At 36.0% G+C, this 22666-nt stretch overlaps 2 protein-coding genes across 4 annotated transcripts; one reads left to right on the top strand and one right to left on the bottom strand.

The window, feature by feature from the left end:
* The first annotated feature begins 12649 nt into the window (after positions 1-12649).
* On the top strand, positions 12650-16787 carry LOC141718068 (proline-rich receptor-like protein kinase PERK3). Of its 3 annotated transcripts, XM_074520423.1 has the most exons (9): positions 12650-12810; positions 14074-14681; positions 14760-14804; positions 14895-15005; positions 15110-15223; positions 15337-15555; positions 15647-15762; positions 15984-16244; positions 16340-16787. In XM_074520423.1, the coding sequence occupies exons 1-9, from the start codon at positions 12785-12787 to the stop codon at positions 16580-16582; spliced, it is 1743 nt and encodes a 580-aa protein (XP_074376524.1). In that variant the 5' UTR covers positions 12650-12784; the 3' UTR covers positions 16583-16787. The 3 variants fall into 3 exon arrangements, with proteins under 3 accessions (XP_074376524.1, XP_074376525.1, XP_074376523.1); XM_074520424.1 differs by lacking the exon at positions 12650-12810 and having other exon boundaries at positions 12970-14681; positions 15984-16146; positions 16340-16488; XM_074520422.1 differs by lacking the exon at positions 12650-12810 and having other exon boundaries at positions 12976-14681.
* Positions 16788-17530: 743 nt separating this feature from the next.
* LOC141718069 (aldehyde dehydrogenase family 2 member B4, mitochondrial-like) lies at positions 17531-22425 on the bottom strand. The gene is made up of 11 exons (XM_074520425.1): positions 22225-22425; positions 20693-20836; positions 20188-20330; positions 19919-20069; positions 19599-19828; positions 19365-19454; positions 19022-19195; positions 18795-18932; positions 18192-18329; positions 18044-18105; positions 17531-17958 (listed from the first exon to the last, which is right to left on the bottom strand). Exons 1-11 carry the CDS (start codon positions 22301-22303, stop codon positions 17685-17687), a joined length of 1623 nt encoding a protein of 540 aa, XP_074376526.1. The 5' UTR covers positions 22304-22425; the 3' UTR covers positions 17531-17684.
* Positions 22426-22666: the final 241 nt, after the last annotated feature.

The raw sequence follows: 22666 nt of genomic DNA, 5'->3' as shown, positions 1-22666 counted from the left end.
CAGCACATCTGATTCTGACATGTGATATGTCCTTCCATCTTCAAGAATTAGAATCAGATTTTCCTTGACATTTTGCTTGTCATGAGCATCCAGTACCACTTGAATAGAGATAACCTTATCAAGGTATTTCTGTGTAACATCTTCAAGAGGTATGTTAGTTAATAGAAATGGATCTTTAGTAAGCACTTCAACTCCTGTTTTGATCTTAGCTTCATCAGAACCTAGTCCAACTATGTCTCTTGCTTCTCTGGCTTTCAATCCAACAGTCATGAAATCAGATAACAATTGGCTTTTCTTTGGATTTGATGGTTTGACATTTTTCCACAGAAGTTTCTTTTTGTCAGCTACTTCCATCTTGTCTAAATCAACTTGAGCACTGTCAGAGGTTGACTTGATGACTTTATCAGAACTTGCTGTTTCAGTTATAGCTTGTTGTTCTTCACTCTGAACAACTTGAGCTTTGTCAAAGGTTGTCTTGAATTCTTCAGTAATCTTCTTTCTTTGCAGAGTTTGAACATTTTCATCTTTAGCAAGAGTATCATCAGTAACTTGAACCATTTTGCACACTGGCTTTATCAGGATTTGAGGAATTTTCATCTCCAGTGTCTTGGTTGGTTCATCAACTTTTCCTTTCCCTTTGTCTTTGGAATCAATCTCAGATTGTGATCTTGTTTTGGGCTTTGATGCCTCAGTTTGTGACTTCTCCTTGATCACAATGCCTTTTACCTTAGGCCTTGGAGGTTTCTTTGCAACAAAAGCTTTTGGCTTTAGATTTTTCTTTTCAGCTTTAAATCTAGCTTCTTCCTCCTTGAGATTTTCCAAATCCATTCCTGGATTATGCTTCAGAAATAATCTTCTAGCAATTTCTTCATCAAGTGTCTGAATCTTGGGATCCTTATAGTAGACAGTAGACTGCTTTCCCTTGAGCTTCAGAGTTTGCATGAACTTTTGAGAACCTTGACTTCCACCTTGTATCAGAACATCAGGCTTTGTCATCAGACTTTGCTTATCAGAACTTGATATCAGATTTTGAGTTTCAGTACTTGCTATCAGATTTTGAGTTTGAGCAGCTTCAGAAATTATCTTCTTTTTAATAGAAGATTTGCTTGCATTAGTAATTAGTTTCCTTGAAGAAACCTTGATGCTCTGCCCTTTACTTTGAACTTGACCTCTACCATTGCTAGGGTTTCCCTGGTCATTAGCTTCATCATCTTTCTTCTTCAGTATTTGATCATTAGAGAATTTGGACTTAACTATCTTCTCCCCCTTTTTGGCATCATCTGATAGTAAGAGTGAGAGAAGAAGTTCAACTGAAGATTGGATTTCATCCAATTGAGCCTGTTGAGAAGTTTGATTAGCCAGGACCTCAGAGATTTGGGCTTGTTGCTTCTCTTGAGCTTTCTCAATTGCTTCTACTTTCTCAAGTGTAGGTCTGATAATCCTTGTCTTGTCAAGCTTGATTTGCATATCTAGCTTGTTAAATGATTCTTGTAGTGTATCAGCCTTTACTTGAGTTTGAGAGTGGAGACCTTGAAGGTTCTTGGTAGATAGAGCAGTGATCTTGAGATGTGTCTTGATATCAGAATTTAACACAAGCTCATCAGCTTTAACAATGTGCTCGTTAGAACTTTAGAACTTGGAATGAAATCAGAATCATTCCACTTCTTGGTCCACTCTACTGATCTATGAGTTTCATCCCAAGGTACAGGAGCATCCTGTTCAACAAATTTCTTGACAAATGCTTCCTTTCCAAGTACAGGAGCTGGAGTATGAACAGAAACACTGTCTTCAGAACTTGAATAAGACTCAGTATGTTCTGACAGCACCAGAGTGTGTGAAGCAACTGGAGATTCAGGAATGAATTCATCTGGATTCTGAGCATCAGAATTTATCTTCGGAATAGGTGTTGTTGGAGTAAATGGTATCTCAGCATCAGCATTTAAAATTGGAGGATGAGTTGGAGATGTCTGAGCTGCTGTAGGAGCTTCCAAATACAGAATAGTAGGAGTGTGCAGTCTGTTGATGTCAATTTCAGGACTTAATCCTGAATCTTCAAATGAAATATCTTCATGAAGAGGAGAGACTGGAGGTGTAACCACTGTATCAGGAACAGTGTATTGGGTTATAGCTGAAGGTGATAGAGATTCAATCACAATTGGATTTGAGATCAGAGATTCCTGATCCCTTTCCTCAGCTTCTTCAGCATTCTCTGATGGAGGCTTAGCCAAATGCCTCTTAGCCCTCATTTTCTTTAATATCCTTGCAAATGAAACAGTTGCTTTATCATCAGAGTTTACATTTCTCTTTATCTTTAAGGTATCAGAACCTTCAGCTGCAGTTGCTTTATGAGAATCCACAGTTTCAGCTTCAACTGTCATAGTTTCTGATGCATGAACCTGTGCTTCCTCCTCATCATCAGACTCATCCCTTAGAAGCATCCTTCTTCTCTTTAAAGGATATTTAGGAACAAATTGAGCCTTTTTTGGCCTGGAAGATGAAGTTCTGATGGTATGTGCTGATGGTTGAGGTTAAGTTGATTGTGTTGGTTTGAAATATGTCCTGATGGAGGGTTGAGTTGGTTGAGGTTGAGAGGTGGTTGGTTGTGTAGTTGTTGTAGGTGCTGATGGAGATTGAATTGGTTGGACATCAGGAAATTTAGTAGTGAATATGGTTGGGTCAGAGTTTACCAGAAACTGTTTGACAGATGTAGGAATTTGGAGGGGTCTCAAAACAGTTTTCTTATTATCAGCAGATAATAAGTCAGTAAATGCTCTCTTAGCAAGTCTAAATGGTGAAATCAACTCACTTGCTAATTGGGGTGTATCAGGGTTACAAAAACTGTAAATAAGTTGACAGAATCTAGCAAAATATACAGTATTTCTATCTCTATCATCCTATCCCCTATGAATCCTAGTACAGCAGTAGCAAAATCAAAATGAGATTGAGTAATCAGAGCATACCCAATTTGCTGACTGAGGATAGGAATCGCATCAAAGTTTGAACACTTGTTTGTAAAGGTTCTTGTGATGCAATCAAAGAAGAAACTCCCTCCTGATGTGGGGTCTCTTTAGTTGTCCAAGCTTTGCCAAAGTTTGCTCACAGCCCATATTGGCCATTAGCTGTTGAAGAGCTGGCTCCTCAACTGTGGAAAAAATGCAGTTGTCTGGAAGATGAAGTGTTTGTCAAACTGTGGCCAAAGTCACCACATGCTCATCATCCCCTGTAGTAAAGATAATACTTGGGGACCCATTTGCACCACCATCATCATACACTCCTGACCTGCAGAACTCCAGCACTTGAGTTCCTGAGAATGTGTCTGGTTGGGTCAGTTTATAGCCTATTTCACTTCGAGACAAAAAGTCTTGGATGAAGTGAAGTTCTGATGGAGCTTCATCCTTAGAGAGAATAGCTGAGTAGTTATTAGGAACAAACTTAGCTCCATTGAAAACTATGTCTTTTGGTGCCATTTCTGTTAAAAATCAAGTGAGAAAAAAAGTGTTTGCAAGGTGTTTGATAAAATGCCTGTATGAAAAAGAGCTTCAAAGAATATTAGTGGGTGAGAGAAAATAAGAGAGATAAGAGAATGAGAGAAGTAAGTAAAAGATTATAAAATCTTTTAACTTTCTTATTTATATAACCCGCATGAAGTATGACAAATAGTTTATACCTGGCAATATGTGAACAGTCAATAGTTAAAGCAGGAGTTAGTGGGCACAGGAAATAAATAATAATTACTGTGCACATGCAGTTTTTCAAGACAAGCACGTTTACCACTAACCCAAATGATTATGGCTGTTTTTATCTCACCTAATTATATTCTGATTAAATATGACCGTTACATTATTTGTCACAAATAAGTCAAGTAAAGAATAATGTCATATAAGCATCAGAGTTTTCATCAGGATTTAATATCAGAACTTGATTATTATCAGATTTTAACAGTCATCAGAACATGGCTTTTTTACTCAAAGGTGAATGTTTGTATCTGTGATTCTTCATACAAATACTGACTTGTTTCTTCAGAGTTTAATCATCAAAACTTCCATCAGAACTTGTCCTCAGAATTTATGCATATGACACTTAACTGTTTATCTGAAACAACTTGATAACCACAGTAATTTTCATCATTCATATGGAGTGAGAATGTGTACATTTGTAAAATATCAGATAAAGATTAAAGTCTGATATACTTCAGTACATCTTAGAAATAAGGCATAACTAAGAAAAGTGCTTAAAATCTGTTTCTCTAGGATACCACAATCCTAGATCAGCTGTACCCTTGAGGTACTTCAAAATTCTTTTCACAGCTATTAGATGAGGTTCTCTTGGATCAGCCTGAAATCTTGCGCAAAGACAGGTAGCATACATGATATCAGGTCTACTTGTAGTTAAATAGAGTAAAGAGCCAATCATACCTCTGTAGTTAGTAATATCTACTGATGAACCAGTATCTTTATCTAACTTAGTTGTAGTGGTCATGAGAGTGGATGTAGTTGAACAGTCTTGCATTCCAAATTTCTTCAGTAAATTTCTGGTGTACTTGGATTGATTGATTAAAGTACCTTCTTCATTTTTCTTGACTTGAAGTCCCAGAAAATAGCTAAGTTCTCCCATCATACTCATTTGATATCTTGACTGCATTAGTTTTGCAAATCTTTCACAGAGCTTAGCATTTGTAGATCCAAATATGACATCATCAACATATATCTGTACCAAAAGTAAGTCCTTTCCATGGTTGAGGTAGAACAGAGTTTTATCAATTGTACCTCTGTGAAATCCACTTTCCAGAAGAAATTGAGCTAAAGTCTCATACCATGCTCTTGGAGCTTGCTTAAGGCCATAAAGTGCTTTGTCTAATCTGTAGACATGATTTGGAAATTTTGAGTCTTCAAATCCTGAAGGTTGTTCAACATATACCTCTTCTTCCAATTCTCCATTGAGAAAAACACTTTTTACATCCATTTGAAAGACTTTAAACTTTTTGTGAGCAGCATAAGCCAAAAAGATTCTTATGGCTTCCAATCTAGCAACTGGTGCAAATGTTTCATCATAATTAATACCCTCCTGTTGAGAGTAACCCTTAGCAACCACCCTTGCTTTGTTCCTTGTAATTATACCATCACTGTTAGTTTTGTCTGAACACCCATTTTGTGCCAACAATAGATCTGTTCTTTGGTCTTGGCACTAGGGTCCATACTTTATTTCTTTCAAATTCATTCAACTCTTCCTGCATTGCTTGCACCCAGTCAGCATCTTGAAGAGTTTCTTCCACTTTCTTTGGTTCAGTCTGAGATAGAAAAGAATGATAGAGACATTCATTTGATGTTGCAGTTCTAGTTCTGACACCTGCTTTAGGATCTCCAATTATCAAGTCAGGTGTATGTGCTTTTGTCCACTTCCTTGCAGATGGAAGTTGTCTCTAGAACTGGATCCTCCCCCATGATCCATGCTATCTCCATCAGCATTTTCTGATGCTCCCCCTGTAGTTATGCTCTCTAAAACTTCGGAATTTGAGTTAGATCCATCAGGATTGGAAGAATCATAGTTTCTAAAATTATCAGAATTTGGCTCATCAGAACTTGAAGAGCCAGTGACATGTTCTGATGCTTCCAAAGAGTCTTGAGTTATGGTAGGATCTTCAGCTTGCTCCCCCTGGACATGTGCATTTTCCTTTGGAGTTTTTACCACAGTTTCAATGCCATCAGAACTTAACCTGTCAGAACTTACAGGATCAGAGTTTAAATCATCAGAATTTACAGAATCAGAATTTAAATCTTCATTTTCAAATCTCAGTTGATCATGATCATTGAAATCTTCAAGTCCAGTAATCTTCTTATCATCAAAAGATACATTGATAGATTCCATGACAACCCTTGTTCTTAAATTGTAGACTCTGAAGGTTTTTGTGGAAAGTGGATATCCAACAAAAATTTCTTCATCAGCTTTTAGATCAAATTTTGACAGCTGTTCAGGATGAGTCTTAAGAACAAAACACTTACAACCAAATACATGAAAGTATTTCAGATTTGGCTTCTTTTTCTTCACCATCTCATATGGTGTTTTTCCATGCTTGTTTATAGTGTAGCATTTTTTGTAAAACAAGCAGTCTCCACAGCTTCAGCCCAAAAGTAGGTTGGTAGCTTTGCTTCATCAAGCATAGTTCATTCAGCTTCAATGAGAGTCATGTTCTTTCTTTCTACAACTCCATTTTGCTGTGGAGTTCCAGGTGCAGAAAATTCCTGTTTGATTCCATGCTCTTTGCAGAACTCTTCCATGATTGAATTCTTGAACTCAGTGCCATTATCACTTCTTATAGTCTTAACAGAATCTTTGACCAATTTATCCTGCTGTCTAACATGATCAGTTAGAGTAGATACAGTTTCATTCTTCTTGTACAAGAAATACACTCAAGTGTACCTTGTGAACTCATCAACTATAACCATAGCATATTTCTTCTATGCAATAGACATGACATTGACTGGACCAAATAGATCAACATGCAGTAGGTGATAAGGCTCAAGAATTGAGGATTCAGTTTTGCTCTTGAAAGAAGATTTTCTTTATTTTTCCTTTTGACATGAATCACAAAGGCCATCAGGAGCAAATACTGATTTTGGCAGTCCTCTCACAAGCTCTTTCTTTACTAGCTCATTTATGTTGTTGAAATTCAAATGAGAGAGTCTTTTGTGCCAATTCCAGCTTTCTTCAATTGATGCTCTACTCAACAGACAGATTGCAGAACCATCAGAACTTGTTGAAAGACTGACTTCATAAATGTTACCATGCATGTAACCTTTCAGAACCATTTATTCCTGTATAATTGCTTACAATTTCACAGTGTTCTTCAAAGAAATCCACATGATAACCTCTGTCACAGATTTGACTCACACTTAGCAGATTGTGTTTAAGTCCCGAGACAAGAGCTATTATTTCAATGATGACGTTCCCAATATTTATATTGCCATATCCCAGAGTTTTTCCCATGTTGCCATCTCCATAAGAAACTCCTGGGCCAGCTTTCTCCACAAAGTCTGATAGTAGGGCTTTATTTCTAGTCATATGTCCTGAACATCCACTGTCCAACACTAGGATGTTTTTCTTGTTGCCCTTCAATTCAGCAGTTTCAGGACTGCTATCAGCATTTTCCATCAGGGCATAGTTCACCTCATGTTCAGAATCTGAAGTATCTGTCCAACTTTTCTTCTTTGTGATAAGTGCCTTACCTTTGTCACTTTTTCCTTTCTTGCAGTCAGAAGATATGTGGCCTCTTTTACCATAGTTGTAGCATTTGACATTTGAGTTGTCTCCTCTGTCAGACTTTCCTCCCTTGCCTTCAGACTTTCTGAACCCTTTCTTATCAGAACTTCCACTTTTCCTGGAAAACTTCTTGCATTTTCTGAATTTCCTGTAGGCTATCTTTGTGATACCCTTTACCATAAGAGCACACAATTTCATCATCTCTTCATCAGCATCCATCTCAGGTAAACTTTCAGTTACTGAATCATCATCATCAGAATATGATGACTCTGAATCAGACTTTATGATGAGAGCCTTTCCTTTGCCCCTTTTTGAGGCAGCCAATTTAGGAGATTCCTCCTCAGCCTTAAGAGCAACTGTCTTTGACTTTCTTCCATGCCTTTTGCTCCTTTGATCCATCTCAAGTTCATAAGTCTTGAGAATACCATAAATTTCATTAAGAGTAGCTTCAGTAAGGTCATAGTTGTCTCTTATGGTAGTAGACTTCAAATCCCAATTTTCAGGAAGAGCTAAAAGGAATTTTAGATTTGAATCTTCAAGATCATATTCCTTGTCCACCAGTGATAGATCATTCAAGAGTTTGACAAACCTGTCATATAAGTCAATTAAAGACTCATCAGCTTTTGAGTCAAAGTGCTCATACTCTTGAGTTAATATAGTCCTCATGTTCTTCTTGATTGCATCAGTTCCCTGGCATCTTGCTCCAAAGCATCCCATATCTCCTTTGTAGTTTTGCAATTAATTACCCTGTTTAACATGACATTATCAATGGCACTATGCAGCAAATGCCTTACCCTTGTATCCTTGGCAATAGATGAGATGTCTTCAGCTGTGTGCTCACCTTTCTCCTTTGGTATGGTCTTTGCTGGTTGATCAGCAACTACAACAGAGAGCTTGGTAGGCTTATGTGGTCCTTCATTAATTATGTTAAGGTATTCTGGATCTATAGCTTCCAGAAACATAGCCATCTTCACTTTCCGTATAGGATACTCAGTAGGTCTCAGTATGGGAACCCTAATAGTCTCATATCGACTGTGGGTTTGATTCTTTTGAGTTTCTTCAGATTTGGTGGGCTTGGTTGAAGTTTGTGCTTCTTCAGATATGATTGTTTGGATCTTTACTGTATGTGTATTAACAGATAAGCTATGATACCAATTGTTAGGTCAAACAACACTGTAGAAGGGGGTTGAATACGGTATTTTTACAATCAAATCGATTTAACACAAGTATGTAACAAAGATCAAGTATAGTGAATAAACTCTGTTACAATAAGAACTGTTGTTCTCTCTCAGTGATGAAAAAATATCATTAAGAGCTGCTAGGTTATAATATATAATCTTCTCGATAATGATAACACATCTAGTGTAAACCCAAAGCTTGTGTTTATATAGTACACAGTTACAAGATAACTTCTAATTGATATGGAATATAATTCTGTCTCCTAAAATATATCAATCAGATATCTTCTACAAGTCTTCCAGTCTTCTAACTCTTTTCATGCATATCTTCTTTTATTTTAGTTTTGATCTTCTACTGTAAATAAGCTTCCTTCCTTATATGAAAGTCTTCCCGCACTTAAGTTCTGAAATGACCTTAAGTTCTGATATTAAGTTCTGACTTCCAGGAAGTCCTGATTTCAGTAAGTCCTGATATGTCTTGTTTGTTAAGATCTGAAAACTAAACATGAATCATATTAGACATGACATCTCAAATATATCTAACAGTCATTTTGTATCTAGAATATATTCTTCGTATAAGCTTGTGATTGCCTTGAGGATAATTAAGTTATGGTGATTGATCTAGTTTCGAAACATATCTATTAAGCATTCGCACACACCACATTTCTAGTTATATGATAGCTTGCATGATTTGATTGATCTCTAGTCGCCTAATTGCATTTGTTGATATTTCATGTGTTGGTTGGTTTAGTCATCGTGATGGGGATCTTTGCATTCATATAGTTTGCATTCATGCATGTTTTATTCTGAGTTTGAGTCTGTGCTGCTAGAGGACAAGCATCGATTCAAGTTTGGGGGTGTGATAAGTGGCATTTTATACCACTTAGAGCGTCTCATAACGGCTTGAATTAGTGTCTTGAACTTGAGTATTTTGTGTATTTGACGTGTTTTTCTAGTATTTTTGCATTTCAGGGTATAACTAGCTTAGATAGGTGGATTTCATCAAAATAAGCTTAAGGAAGTGCTTGGAGTCAGTTCCGGGTTGATGTGCGAAGAATTCAGGAAAAACAGAAGCAAAATAATAATTTTTCCAGAAGGGTTGCAGGCGCCCGCCTGATGAGAGCAGGCGACCGCCTGGTAGCAGGCGCCCGCCTAGAAGGAGGAGGCGGCCGCCTGGGTGCGGATTTTCAGACTCTGATTTTTAGAATTCGAGTTCTACTGGGCTTCTGTTAGCACTGGTTCTTTTGGGCTATTATATAAACAATCTTGGAAGACGTTTTCGACAACAAGTAACAAGGAGCGAAGGCAAGAAGATCAAGAAGACCGTTTTAGCATGCAACAACGAAGAAGTGGAAGCATACGTTTATCTTGTGATTCTTTTAATTTGTTGTAACAGTGGATGCTAGTTTTCTTTATGCTTTGAACCTTAATACTCTTGTGACGTACTTCATTATGTATTAAGTATTCTTTATTAGTTTTTATTGTTGTGTTTTATCATGCTTTCATATGAACTCATGGTGACGATGAGTTCTATTATGGGCTAATTGTGATAATGGGATCATAGCGGATTTACTATGGATTTCTTTAGGCAATTGTTTAATACCTTGGTATGTGATGATTGTATGATATCTAGCATAGGTTGTGCTTATTCGTCTTATGTGCGTCGAGAACATATAAGATAGCCTGTTAATCTCTTGTGAAGCGACGATGAATCTTGAGATTTAGAACTTGTCATGCTATGATAGGTTCATGTATTGTATGAATGATTAGTGGATAACTCTAACCGTTTTACTTTCCCTTTGTAATCATAATGAATAACTTGCGCTTAAATCGTTATATTGTCAAATTCTGTAGACATATAGGGTCTCAACATAATTAATGCATGTTCAACTTCTATCTTAATTGTGGATGCTTGGTAGAATGGTATTCGTACAACGAAAGTAAGCGTCTATCAGTTTCGTGTTGTTCGATTAATATCATCACCATTACATGCTAAGGGTAATAACAATGACTATTGAATGAAGTAGTAATGAAGTTATGATATCATGTGTGTTTAATATTGTTAATTTAAGTTTTTAATTCTCGTAGTTAATATTAGTTAATCAACCTTAATTGTTATTGTCTTGACATTAGAGAATAATCATACATTGGTGAGTAGTGTTAATTAGATATAATTAATCAGAGTCTCTGCGGGAACGAACTAGAAATCATTCTATATTATTTGCGAACGCGTATACTTGCGTGAATTATTTAGCGCATGTTTTGTGCCTAACAGTTGTCCCTATTAGAAAATGGAAAATTTAAGCCATGTTTTAGATATGTTCTTGATGTAATTTCCTAAAACTAATTGTTGAAAGTTGTTCCTTGCTATAAGGACTTAAACTTTCATGTTTGGATCTAAGTCATTTTAGCTGACTAAAGGGTTTAAGCATGATGTAGTCCTTAAGTCGAGGTTGGGGATGGGGATGATAACCCATCATAATTCATCAACAGCGGGAATACACCTGAGAGGAGATCCCTCGAAGTGTATTCAATGTGGTAATAACAAGTTGTAAGGATGAATTGGTAGTACCTCTACCATATACATTTAGATACTGGTATATCTGATTCTATCCCCTATAAACCTTAAGAGGTACTTGAACTACTAGTGAGCAAGAGTTTTAATAACTCTGATTGTAACAGTTTTGGATCAGGATTTGATAAATTCTGATGGACCAAATAATGTGTCAGAATTTGTAAACTCTGAATGGGATCAAGTCAAAAGACGAGATGTTAGCAGTACATCTTTGGAGATGCCCAGCTAAGCGAATGCAAATATGTGGTCACAATTAGAGGAAAGGGTTATTCATTGAAGCATTCGACGAACATGATCGAGACAAGACCATAACGTCTCAAAGCCGTAGATGTGCACCACAGCCTTTTGACTTGTCGTCGTCTATGGAGTGTGGTTACACCAAACGGATAGAGATTCAAGGTGAAATATTCCATCTATATCTGGTAGCCATCGAAGTAGAGGATTTAGAAGGGTTCAAACCCGGGAGGGTACCGACTCTGAAAAGCAAGTTATGATAAAATATGATATGCATTTCTGTATGGATTTTTGGGGGATTGTTAGAAAATGGAAAGTTTGAGCCATGGTTTAGACATGTTCTTGATGTAATTTTTTAAAACTAATTGTTGGAAGTTGTTCCTTGTTATGAGAACTTAAACTTTCATGTTTGGATCTAAGTCATTTTCTTAGTGTAATCCATAAAAAAATTGAGTTGAAGTTAGTAGCTTGAAATGTTTAATTAAAATATTTACTGACTTATTATATTATTTTAATGTGAATATTGAATCTGTAGAACAGTTAGGATTATCCGTTGAAGCTCAATGTGGATTATCTAATTGAAGTTCAATATGGATTATCCGTTGATGGAATTATCTGTTGAAGGTCAATGTGGATTATCCGTTGATGCACAATGTGGATTATCCGTTGATGCACAATGTGGATTAGCATTATCCATTGATGCTAAGTGTAAATCCTGATACTGATTGTTATGTTTCTGGAAATATTCATTAAATGCAATTTAAGTCTGAATATTTATTTTAATTAATGTAATATATTAAGTTACGTTTGGGTTATATAATTTAATATATACTGAACTGAACGTATGGAATAAAAACATATTGTTATCACAGAATCGTAAAAAAACCCAAGTTGCTTCTTCTTCTCTCTTTCTCTCCTACAAACATAAAGAATATAACATAAGTTTTCTGGGCGAACTGAGGTACAGGTCGCTGTTGAGTGCTACGTATCTGTTGACGAAGTACTCTGAGATGTTGTATCCTGAAAGCGATATTACTGCAACCCAACACAACGTAAATGGGGCAATAATCTTTTCAAAAACAGTCTAGAGTTCTCGAAGCCTAGGCGCCTCAGTTGTTCTGGTTTTTTCAGATTTGTTAAAGTTTCTGATAGAGTTAAGTGTTATGTCCTTTTTTTGTCAATTTCAGTTACCGGTTTATGTCTTGTTATTTGTCTTCGTGATTTTGTTTCGTTATTTGGTTAATTGCCTGTTCTTATTAATTGTGATATATATAACTGCCGCATTATTGCGCGTAATGTTAATTCTATTTAGAATTATACTCAACAGTCCCCTACCCTGGTCCGCATTTTATTAAATTTATCGAATTCTTGTAAGCCGCACTACGTCGTCACACTTCAGCGCCACCTCTGTACTTTCTTCTTGGGCAATATGTAATACATCTTTTAAGGTTCTAAACAAACTTCTAATACATCTTCTCGGGTGAATTTTAGGCCTGGTCTGATACCAGCCACAGTCTGCACTGAATGATGTCCATATGCGATGGCGGATACAGAAATTTATAAATGGTATGTCACTTATTAATATTCAAATAAATTCCACTCGCGGAAACTGAGTGATGCTCATATGAGTCATATGTCCCAAAGATGCTCTGCAGTTACTCTAGTATTTCACTAGAAATTGCTGGTGATAAATTTGCACGACTAATTAATAGTAGATGTGCTTAATATAGGCTGCTTAATCAACTTCTTTGTCATCCCTCCCCAGCAGGATCAGCAATCAGATAAGCTAATTTCACCATGTCTTTACATTTGGCAACTTGTGATATATTTGTTTGCAAAAATGAAATCAAATGGAGTATAAGACTGGGGTTTCTAATCTTCAAACTAAGAACTTCCACATATACTTTCTAATTTTTTAAATTACTGTATGAATAATTTAATTTCAATTTTGAATCCATTATATATTGATCAATTATCCTGATTTTTACAAGTCAACAGTCCTTTCATACTAAAAACAATTTAGAACTATGAGATGTAAGTCAAAAAAACTGTAAAACTACATAAAAACTGGAGCACCACAACTTTGAAATCACATACAAATATGATATACGTCTGTATTTTTCAACCCACCTCTAGTACTGCTGAGTGACTGATCGAAAATTGTTTTGCCTGACAGGTAGATAATGCATAATAACAGAGTTAAATTTTAGATCCCTACTCATTGGACAGAAGCTTCTTGTAGTGGCAGCCAGTCAAATGTAAAGCTAATGATGTTAAGAAGTGATAGGTTAGATTTCAGAATATAAATAATTAGTCAAAACAAAGCATCAGTACAGTCAGTGTATATACCAAAGCCACATAGAACATGTCAAAATCCCTGCCAATATACCTACACAAACACAAGCAATCCTACATAGGCCGGCTATGGTACATTATCTGTTTTTTGTTTCATACAAACACATTAAGACAGTTTTCGATTTGTCTACATACTCCGTGCTTGTCTTTTTTGCTTGGGTTCATAACGCAGTATCAATTGAATTTTTCCGAAACTAACACCTGATAATACTATTTCAGCACACAAACTTAAGGTCTCAAAATGCAGCCAATCGTTTAAGATGTCACTACACTCAATGCTATACATGAAGAATGATAGTATAAAAAGTCACGAAACATGATCATTTGAATGTCGGACATTTATTGATGTCTTAAAAAAAATTCTTGATTACTAGCTTCTTGTATTATTATGGTTGAATATTATTTGGAAATCCCTAGATGGTATGGAATTTTGCATCAAATACTAGTGGTTAGCATTTTCGTCTTGATTGGCAGTGTTGAATGTGCAATATCTGCTGGATCTGCGTGTGTGCTTGATCTTGGAAATGGATCCTCATCATCCTTACACAATTTTAGTAATGTAGAGGGCGATTGGGGTGGATTTCTGAACAAAAATTCCTGTGCTGGACCATTTGAAGAGTATCTTTATGCATTGGCTTGGCACACAAGTGAAACCGGACAGATATTCTTAAAATCTGATGAGCAAAGAGACTGCTTGATTGCAATGAATAGGCCTGGTACAGATGTTTTAGGTTGTGGGATTGAAAAACTCACAAAGGGTGGCGGTGGCTGCTCGGATTTCTCTGTCAAAGATGTCAATAATAGATTGGGAGACGACTTGCGAAGTATGAAGGAGAAATGTGAGCTTGAAGATCAAGGAAATAACCAAGATCAGTCATGTAGCTCCTGCCTGAGAAGTTGGGAAGACATCAAAGGAACATTTATTGGAAATGATGATCCTACAGAGTCTGAATCTTATGTTTGCAGGTTTGCAGTGTTAGTGTCTCTAACAAGTACTAAGATTGAGGATGAAATATGGATTCAGAAAACATTTGGATGCCTCATGGATCAGAACCAGGCTCCATTGACAGAAATTTCACCAGGTACAGATACATCCTTAAATTTAAATTCACTGGTGTAAAAACCTTGTTCTTTCCGTTTAACCTGTTTGCTCATTGCAGATTCTGGAGCACCAATTCCGAAAGAGAAAAGGAGGATCAGCACACGTCAGTGGGACTTGATCTGCACTTCTTTTTGCAATCATTCATAACCAAATTTTGCTATATAAGAACTTGGAAAACTCTGACCTAATGCAGGTACAAGGATTATATTTGGAGTTGTTTTAGGGATTCTTTTGGTAGTCATCATCCCCATATATATGTTTTCACGAGGATGCTGTAAACCAAATACAACAGAAAAGGATGATGGTATTTCCGTTATACTAATTTGTAATATCACCATAATCTGATGTTTAAAGTGCAGATAGCTTTCGTACATAATATCTGTATAACATATCCCACGCACTTGGCAGCATTGAAATTTGCATTATCAAAGGACTCCGGTCATTTAAAATTCTCAATCAAGGAGGTCTATTCTGCCACCAATCATCTACACACAAAAAACTTCATTGGTGAAGGAACAGCAGGTGAGCGTGTCAGGAATACAGACTCGGTGTGATCATTTGCTAGTAATGCTAATGTGCAAATGAAGTGTACTAGTTTTGTTTACATGTCGATCAATATTTAAAATGTTTGTCAGGTAAAGTGTACAAAGGCATACTTGGAAATAATCAACATGTTGCCATAAAGCAAATCACCGATGAGGGATATACAGAGAGCTTTTTTAGAGAACTTAAGAGCTTATCAAAAGTCAGACACCCAAACCTTGTGGCATTGTTGGGGTATTGTAGACATAAAGATGAGTGCTTCCTCCTTTATGAACTATGTCCCAACGGAAATCTATCAGAATGGATTTTTGGTAGTTTATTTTGCACCAGTTCATTTCTATGTTTCTTTTTTATGTTTACTTAATCTGGTATTGAGGATCGTACTGTTGCACAACATAACAGGCAAGGATAAACGGTTGTCTTGGGTTCATAGGCTCAAGATTGCAATAAATTGTGCAAGAGGACTATGGTTCCTCCATAACTATCCTAAAGGATGCATTGTTCACCGAGATATTAAGGTCAGTCGCAGCATTATCACTCTCAGCCCTAACACCTCAGCATTTTATGCTAATATTGTTGAATGGTTGATGCATTCTGACATTTTTTATAGAGACCTCAATGTAGGCAGCATTAAATTAGACATACAGTTAAAGTTTTATGTAAAACTCAACTTCATTCTGAATAACATGAAAAACTATTGTCTTAAGATCAATTATAGACTTGTCTTGCCAAATTACAGCCAACAAATATACTCTTAGGTGCAAACTTTGAAGCCAAGCTTTCAGACTTTGGATTGTCCAAGGTTATTGACTTGGATGAATCCTACAAGAGCTCAGAAGTGAGAGGAACATTTGGTTACGTCGATCCTGAATATCAGAACACCAGAAGAGTTGATCCAGCAGGTGATGTCTATAGTTTCGGGGTAGTACTTCTGCAGATAATCTCTGGACGAAAAGTTATAAATATGAACATGAATACACCTATGCCCCTACATAAAATGGTAGACTTTCCACCTTAATAGTTAAATCTTAGGTCATAAGTACCTTTTCCTGAAATTAGTTTCCAAAGATGATTATTTTAATTCTTGATTACCAGGCAAAGTCTCTTACTAGGAATGACAGCATAAGAGGATTTGCAGATCCAGCACTTGAAGGGGACTACTCAGAACAAGCTTTCAGTCTCACGTTTAAATTAGCTTTATCATGCACAACACGTAAGAAACAGAGGCCATCCATGGATGAAGTGACTCTAAAACTTGAGGAGGCACTAAACATTTCAACAACAGCTAGATCGTCAACTCCAGTTACCACACCAGACTGGTCTTCAAGTCCTACATAGAAATCCTACGAAGTCTGTAAAAGAATTTGACTTGAAGATACCACCAAGCCTGCTGATCCATTATTATTTCTCTCAAGCTTAGTCACGTTTAAATCTACTGTCCTATGGCATAAGCACAAATTGATATACTTGTAAAAATTAATAATGGTAGCATACTGTGCACGTTATCAACTATCTTTACAGAATTTCATGTGAAGTGAACATCAACAGATTAGATATTTAATCCTCATTCTTAACAGAATGATGCGAAAATGCTGCACGTTATTAAATCCCAGCACCATTCAACATGAGTTAGCGGATATTTCTGCATTCATACAGTCTGCATTAAGATCAACAATACACCATTCCTAAAAAACTCTTCAAAAAAAGCTCAGAGTAATGAACTTATAATTCATTTTAAGATAAGTACTACTGAACGAAAGGACGGACAGTTGTGACTTGTTAAGAACAGACTAGTAGTAAATGCAGGGTGAGGAAAATTAGGACGGGGTACCAGATGAGACATACCAGTTCTTGCAGACTGAAAAATGCATCGTGTGACATTAGGTCAACATGTACATTGAAATATAACATATGTATGACCCTGATGAATAACTCTCTCCTCTCCCAGTTGCTGTCAAAACTCAAAAGGCAAGTCTACAACTCAGAACATTATGGAAAGCACAAACCTGGTGGATGTCAAAGATGCTGGTTCATAACTCTGATCTTCAGGAAAAGCCAAATGAAGATGCTGATATCGTTACCAAGAAATTGGCAGGATGTTTTTGCAAAGAAGGGATAAAACATATTAAAGCTGAAGCATGGCATGAAGTAATAAATACCAAACAACTTGGGATCAGTGTTACTCGATAGGGTGGACACATGACTGCACTGCAGTGACATTTATATTTAGAAGCTTGAGCAAGTAAACAAACTTCTGAATAATTCTAACATTTACCAGAGACGTAATTGACAAGAAGATTTTTATTAAATAATCGACATAAATTTAACATAGAGGTATGCAAAAAGTTGCCACCTTTATTATAAAGATAATATTTTCCGTTTGTACGTTCTATTCACCGTCACGCAAAGATGCCAAGGATTACACAGCTAAAGTAGGTCATTACAGCCATGCTGGATTCTTCAAAGGAGTGACAACAGCCTTAACTTGCAGGTAGTTATTTAGACTATATATTCCTTTTTCTCTACCTTGCCCACTTTGCTTATATCCACCAAACGGTATTGCAGCATCAAACACATCAAAACAGTTGACGTAAACTGTTCCAGCCTTCAGTGCACGTGTCAATGTGTTAGCGACATCTATGTTCTGTGTAAAAACTCCAGCGGCTAGACCAAAATATGATGCATTTGCCCTTTTGATGACCTCGTTAAGATCCCTATAAACACGGAGCCACGGAGATTTATAGTTATAATAACCTTCTGAAAGTCCAGAAACTATGTATACATGACTTTGATACTCACTTGAATTTTAAAATGGATTGGACTGGGCCAAATATCTCATCTTGCGCAATCAACATATTGTCCTATTCGCAGAAATGGTTAAGAATCAGATTATTTTCACTTGTCTGTGATCTTGATTTCTGTTGAAATATATTTTTAGCAATCTTACCAGGACACCTGAGAAAACAGTTGGTTGAACGTAGAAGCCTTTGGAGCCAAATCTCTCTCCTCCAGCTTCTAGGGTGGCTCCACTTTCAACACCAGACTTGATGTAGTTGAGAATCTTGGCAAATTGCTCATCATCAATCTAAATAAACGTAGATGCAATAAACCAAAATAATATTAAAAATTTATTATCTTCGAACATGGTGGCCTCACAAGGGAAACATCAGTTATCCAATTTAGCAACAACACTATTAGTAATGCAATGTTATTAAATCATAAACTCCCTTGGTCTTTAAATGACATGCATTGAGTTATTATTTCAAATTCTCCTGAACAAAATCCAAATTCAAAATATTTCGAAAATCCAAGTATGTCATTTAAAATGAAATTCTAGTATCCAAACATACCATAACATGAAATATTTTGATCACAAACGTATAATATTATACAAGGATCATTTTAATTCTCGGTGTACCCGGGATTAGGAAAAGATTTACATGTTTGAAACTCTAACTAGTATATTTTAGAGTTTCAAACTCCCAAATATAATCAAAACATGTCTTGTATCATTGCATGTCAATGAAATCATCACAGAACAAAGTGGTACCTGAGGACCTTGTTCAACACCCTTTTTAAAAGGATCACCAACTACACGTTCCAGAGCACGTGCCTTGGCTTTCTCTAAAAATTCATCATACACGCGTTCATGCACAAATGTTCGAGATCCAGCACAGCAGCATTGACCCTGAAAAAAACTCGCGATAACTTTAAACTGTATATAAAAAGAATGGTTGTAATATTTAACCTCGTGTCGAAGTTACGATCAATATAAACCTGATTGTAAAACAGTGCAAAGTGTGCAAGCTCAACTGCCTTATCAACATCAGCATCTTCACAAACTATAAAAGGAGATTTTCCTCCGAGCTCTAGGGTAACTGGTTTAAGATTGCTTGCTGCAGCCAATGCAAGTACAGTCTTACCAGTAGCAGTTGATCCTGTGAAAGCAAGCTGCAAGAAGAGCTTCTGGTTTAGGTGCCTAAGCTCGAAACTTTGCATTATGTTATTCCCAGTAGCTACTGGTCATGTAGGTTTTTAAGAATACTCTTCATTGATTTTTTCTTGTTTTTTTTTTTAAAAAAGTGAATACATATAAGAATATTTGTATTGGCATATATACCTTATCAACATCCATATGACTACAAAGTGCTGCTCCAGCAGTAGGACCAAAGCCAGAGATAACATTCAATATACCGGGAGGAAGTCCTGCCTGCCAGACAGATTAAATGGTAGAATGAATAGCATTTTTCGACCAAATTATGCTTAGTTATGTCAAGAGCTTCATATGCATTTACACTATTTAAAGTATATGACCAGAACAAGACAGACACTTGGACACAAAATATGAGTTTACCTCCAAAAAAAGATTTCCTACGTAGAGAGCAGATAATGGTGTTTGTTCTGCCGTTTTCAGCACAATAGAATTGCCACAAGCTAATGCAGGCCCTACTTTCCAAGCAAACATTAGCAGAGGAAAATTCCACGGTACAATCTGCCCTGCAACACCAATTGGCTCATGCAGTGTTTGGACATGATAAGACCCATCAGCAGGAACTGTAAGACCATGAATCTTATCGGCCCAGCCTGAAATTAAGAACTTAAAGAAATTATTTATCTAGTGAGATAAAACAAACAAGTCTGTTTAAGAATCAGACACATGGAGACAGTCCTGACCAGCATAGTATCTGAAAAGGCGTGCTAGTACTTCTACTTCACCAATTGCTTGTTCATAAGTCTTGCCATTGTCCCAAGTTTCAAGAGCAGCAAGTTCATCAGTGTTTTTTTCAACCAAATCTGCGAAACGCAACATTATTCTTGATCTTTCCTGGAGAGAAAGATACACGGATAATTAAATATAAACCATAAATGCAAGGTGGAACATTGGAAACGAGCTCTGAAATAGCACCAGAACCAAAAGACAAAAACTGCTTGTACTGGCTTACATAAGCAGTCATTCTTGGCCAGGGTCCTTCATCAAATGCTTTGCGGGCTGCAGCGACTGCACGATTAACGTCTTCACTTTCAGCTTCAGCAACATGAGCAATCACTTCTGCTGTTCTGGGATCCAAGGTTGGAAAAGTTTTCCCTGGTTTGACGATATTCCAAAACAGTTTCTTTATGAACTAGAATTAGAAATAAAACTATAAATGAACAAAACAGATATATAGTATCTTCTTCTCTTTTGTCTTACAACAACGACAAAAATAACTCATTTTTAGTCAAACCATCTTACACCTAAGGGTAGATTGTCTTTTTAACCCTATGCCAGGCCGAAGATCTAAATATCATAGCAAAAATGAAGCACAAATTAGGACATTGATATAATGATATTGACCATTCTAAATGATGTGGACCAAAGAACAATTATGAAGAGCAGTTTCACTAGGAGCTGATAATCAGAAAAACATTCTGGTGACAAATATAGGGACTAGATAAATGAACGGTCACCTGAAGCAGAGTCAACAAACTGTCCATTTATGAGAAGCTGTGTATGAGTGACCCTTACAGGTGGAGTGATTGGTTCTTCATGAGCAGCAGAAGCAGCAGTACTAAACCTTGGAATGACTCCTCTGCCACAGCTGGATTTCTTCCCTGAATTTGACAGTTTTGCGAAAATAAATCAACTACATCTTTGCAAATTAAGTTGCAAATTAAGTATCAATGTATATGCAAATCAACAATGCAGGGAAAATTAAAATCTAATATTGTCTGTTTCCAACAATTTGCATGTAGGCCACCATAAATAGCAAACTAGCCATCTAACAAATGTGGTGTTACACACTATACAGTGTAAAGTCCGGGGGCTATCATATCTTTATGCTTTTTCAACTTTATAATAATTAAAATATATATATATATATATTCACATTAATATTATATTTAATGTATACAGTCTTTTTTAGAAAAAATATACTAAAACTATGGAGGTGAACAATATTAGGTGAAAACTTACTTAGAAATTCAATATAATTATTTATATCTATGAACATCTTCCAAAATAAGAAAGATCACAACTACCAATTAAATGCAATTAAGATAATCATAAATAGTTTATTATTATTAGACAATAAAATCTATCCTGATTAGCATAAAAAAATATTTTCATACACAGTAAATTATATAAAAATGTTATTTAATCAAAAAAATCACCTTATCCTAAAGTTTGGACTGATATTTAACAATACAATTTTTTGAAACTTTTTATCAATTTAAAGAAATTAAAATTTTAGAGAGTATTAATTCAGGGTGGAACAACCATAAATTAACACAAAAAAATAAATGGTACTGACAGTAGTATTGATGATTCATTTTATTTCAAGGATAAGAACAGTGGTAAGAGGCTTTACATAAATTGACAGTAGTGGAAGAAAGTAAAATTATATAAAATAACCATAGTGAAATAAAGTACTAAGCAAATGAACCGGAAGTACTATTTTCTTATCATTTACCTGAAGTGATATTTGATATTATTCTTATCAATTATTCATGAAACAAAATAACAAATTTTGAACAAAAACTAGAATTATCCTTGTATTATTCTAAAAAAATTAAAATTAAGATAATAATTTATTATCAAAACTATTCTCAATTGAACATGAACACATAAGGAAAACAAGTATAGCCAAAGAAAGAAATTAAGAAAAAAGTAACCAGGGCCTACCAACATTGAACATGGACAAGAAATTGAAAAACTTAAAGACGGTACTTCATAATGAATTGGGCAATCTGTACTAATCAGAATCTTTTTAAGCACCGGTAGCAACAACCTAAAACCAACATACCACAAAAAAACTGAGTTCGAGCAGAGTTTTGTCTTCTGAAACTTATTCTTATTCCGAGCTCCATAAATTTATTGGAAAATCATGTAATTATGTGTACACGTACACATATGAGGGAACTCAATCATGTTATGAAGAACCACATAAAATTCAATGATCTCTAACTCAAAAAACAAGTACATATAGAAGATTTACGCATACCAGAAGAACGCAAGAAAGCAGAAGCAAAAGAAGAAACATTAGAAGGAGAGAGCAGAGATGACATCCGACGAGCAGCCATGGTCGTGTTTGTGTGTGTTGCCCTGAAAAAGGACTCTCCACCTCCAAGCTTTATTGAAATGATACACAAATATATGATTTTCAAGATCTCTTAATAATAACGACAAGAGATAGAGATATATATCAAAAGAAAATGGGAACAGATTTATTTCACTAGTCATAACGCAACTAGGCAATTAGTGACTGACGACTTGCACAAAAATTGGACTTTTCTATTTTTGTTATTATGACTTTTATTGCACCTTTTTTTTTACTCTTTTTATCTGTTTCTCCATTATCTCCTGCTTTTTAATCTTTTAAAACTTATCCTCCCATCAGTTATCGAGCCAGGAATAAAATTTAGGGAGGGCCGAGGTATTGAAAA

This window comes from Apium graveolens, chromosome 4 (genome assembly GCF_009905375.1).
Source record: "Apium graveolens cultivar Ventura chromosome 4, ASM990537v1, whole genome shotgun sequence".
Taxonomy (NCBI): domain Eukaryota; kingdom Viridiplantae; phylum Streptophyta; class Magnoliopsida; order Apiales; family Apiaceae; genus Apium; species Apium graveolens.
Note: the sequence above shows the minus strand (reverse complement) of the source record. Positions and strands in the feature narration are given on the sequence as shown.

Coding starts and splice junctions, on each gene's coding strand:
- LOC141718069 (XM_074520425.1), bottom strand. CDS start 22,303: ATGGCTGCTCGTCGGATGTCATCTCTGCTCTCTCCTTCTAATGTTTCT. Junction 20,837..22,224: donor TGCTTTCTTGCGTTCTTCTG/GTATGCGTAAAT, acceptor TGTCAAATTCAG/GGAAGAAATCCAGCTGTGGC. Junction 19,829..19,918: donor CCTTTTCAGATACTATGCTG/GTCAGGACTGTC, acceptor TCTTAATTTCAG/GCTGGGCCGATAAGATTCAT.
- LOC141718068 (XM_074520422.1), top strand. CDS start 13,988: ATGGTTGAATATTATTTGGAAATCCCTAGATGGTATGGAATTTTGCAT. Junction 15,224..15,336: donor CATTGGTGAAGGAACAGCAG/GTGAGCGTGTCA, acceptor AATGTTTGTCAG/GTAAAGTGTACAAAGGCATA. Junction 15,556..15,646: donor TCTATCAGAATGGATTTTTG/GTAGTTTATTTT, acceptor ACAACATAACAG/GCAAGGATAAACGGTTGTCT.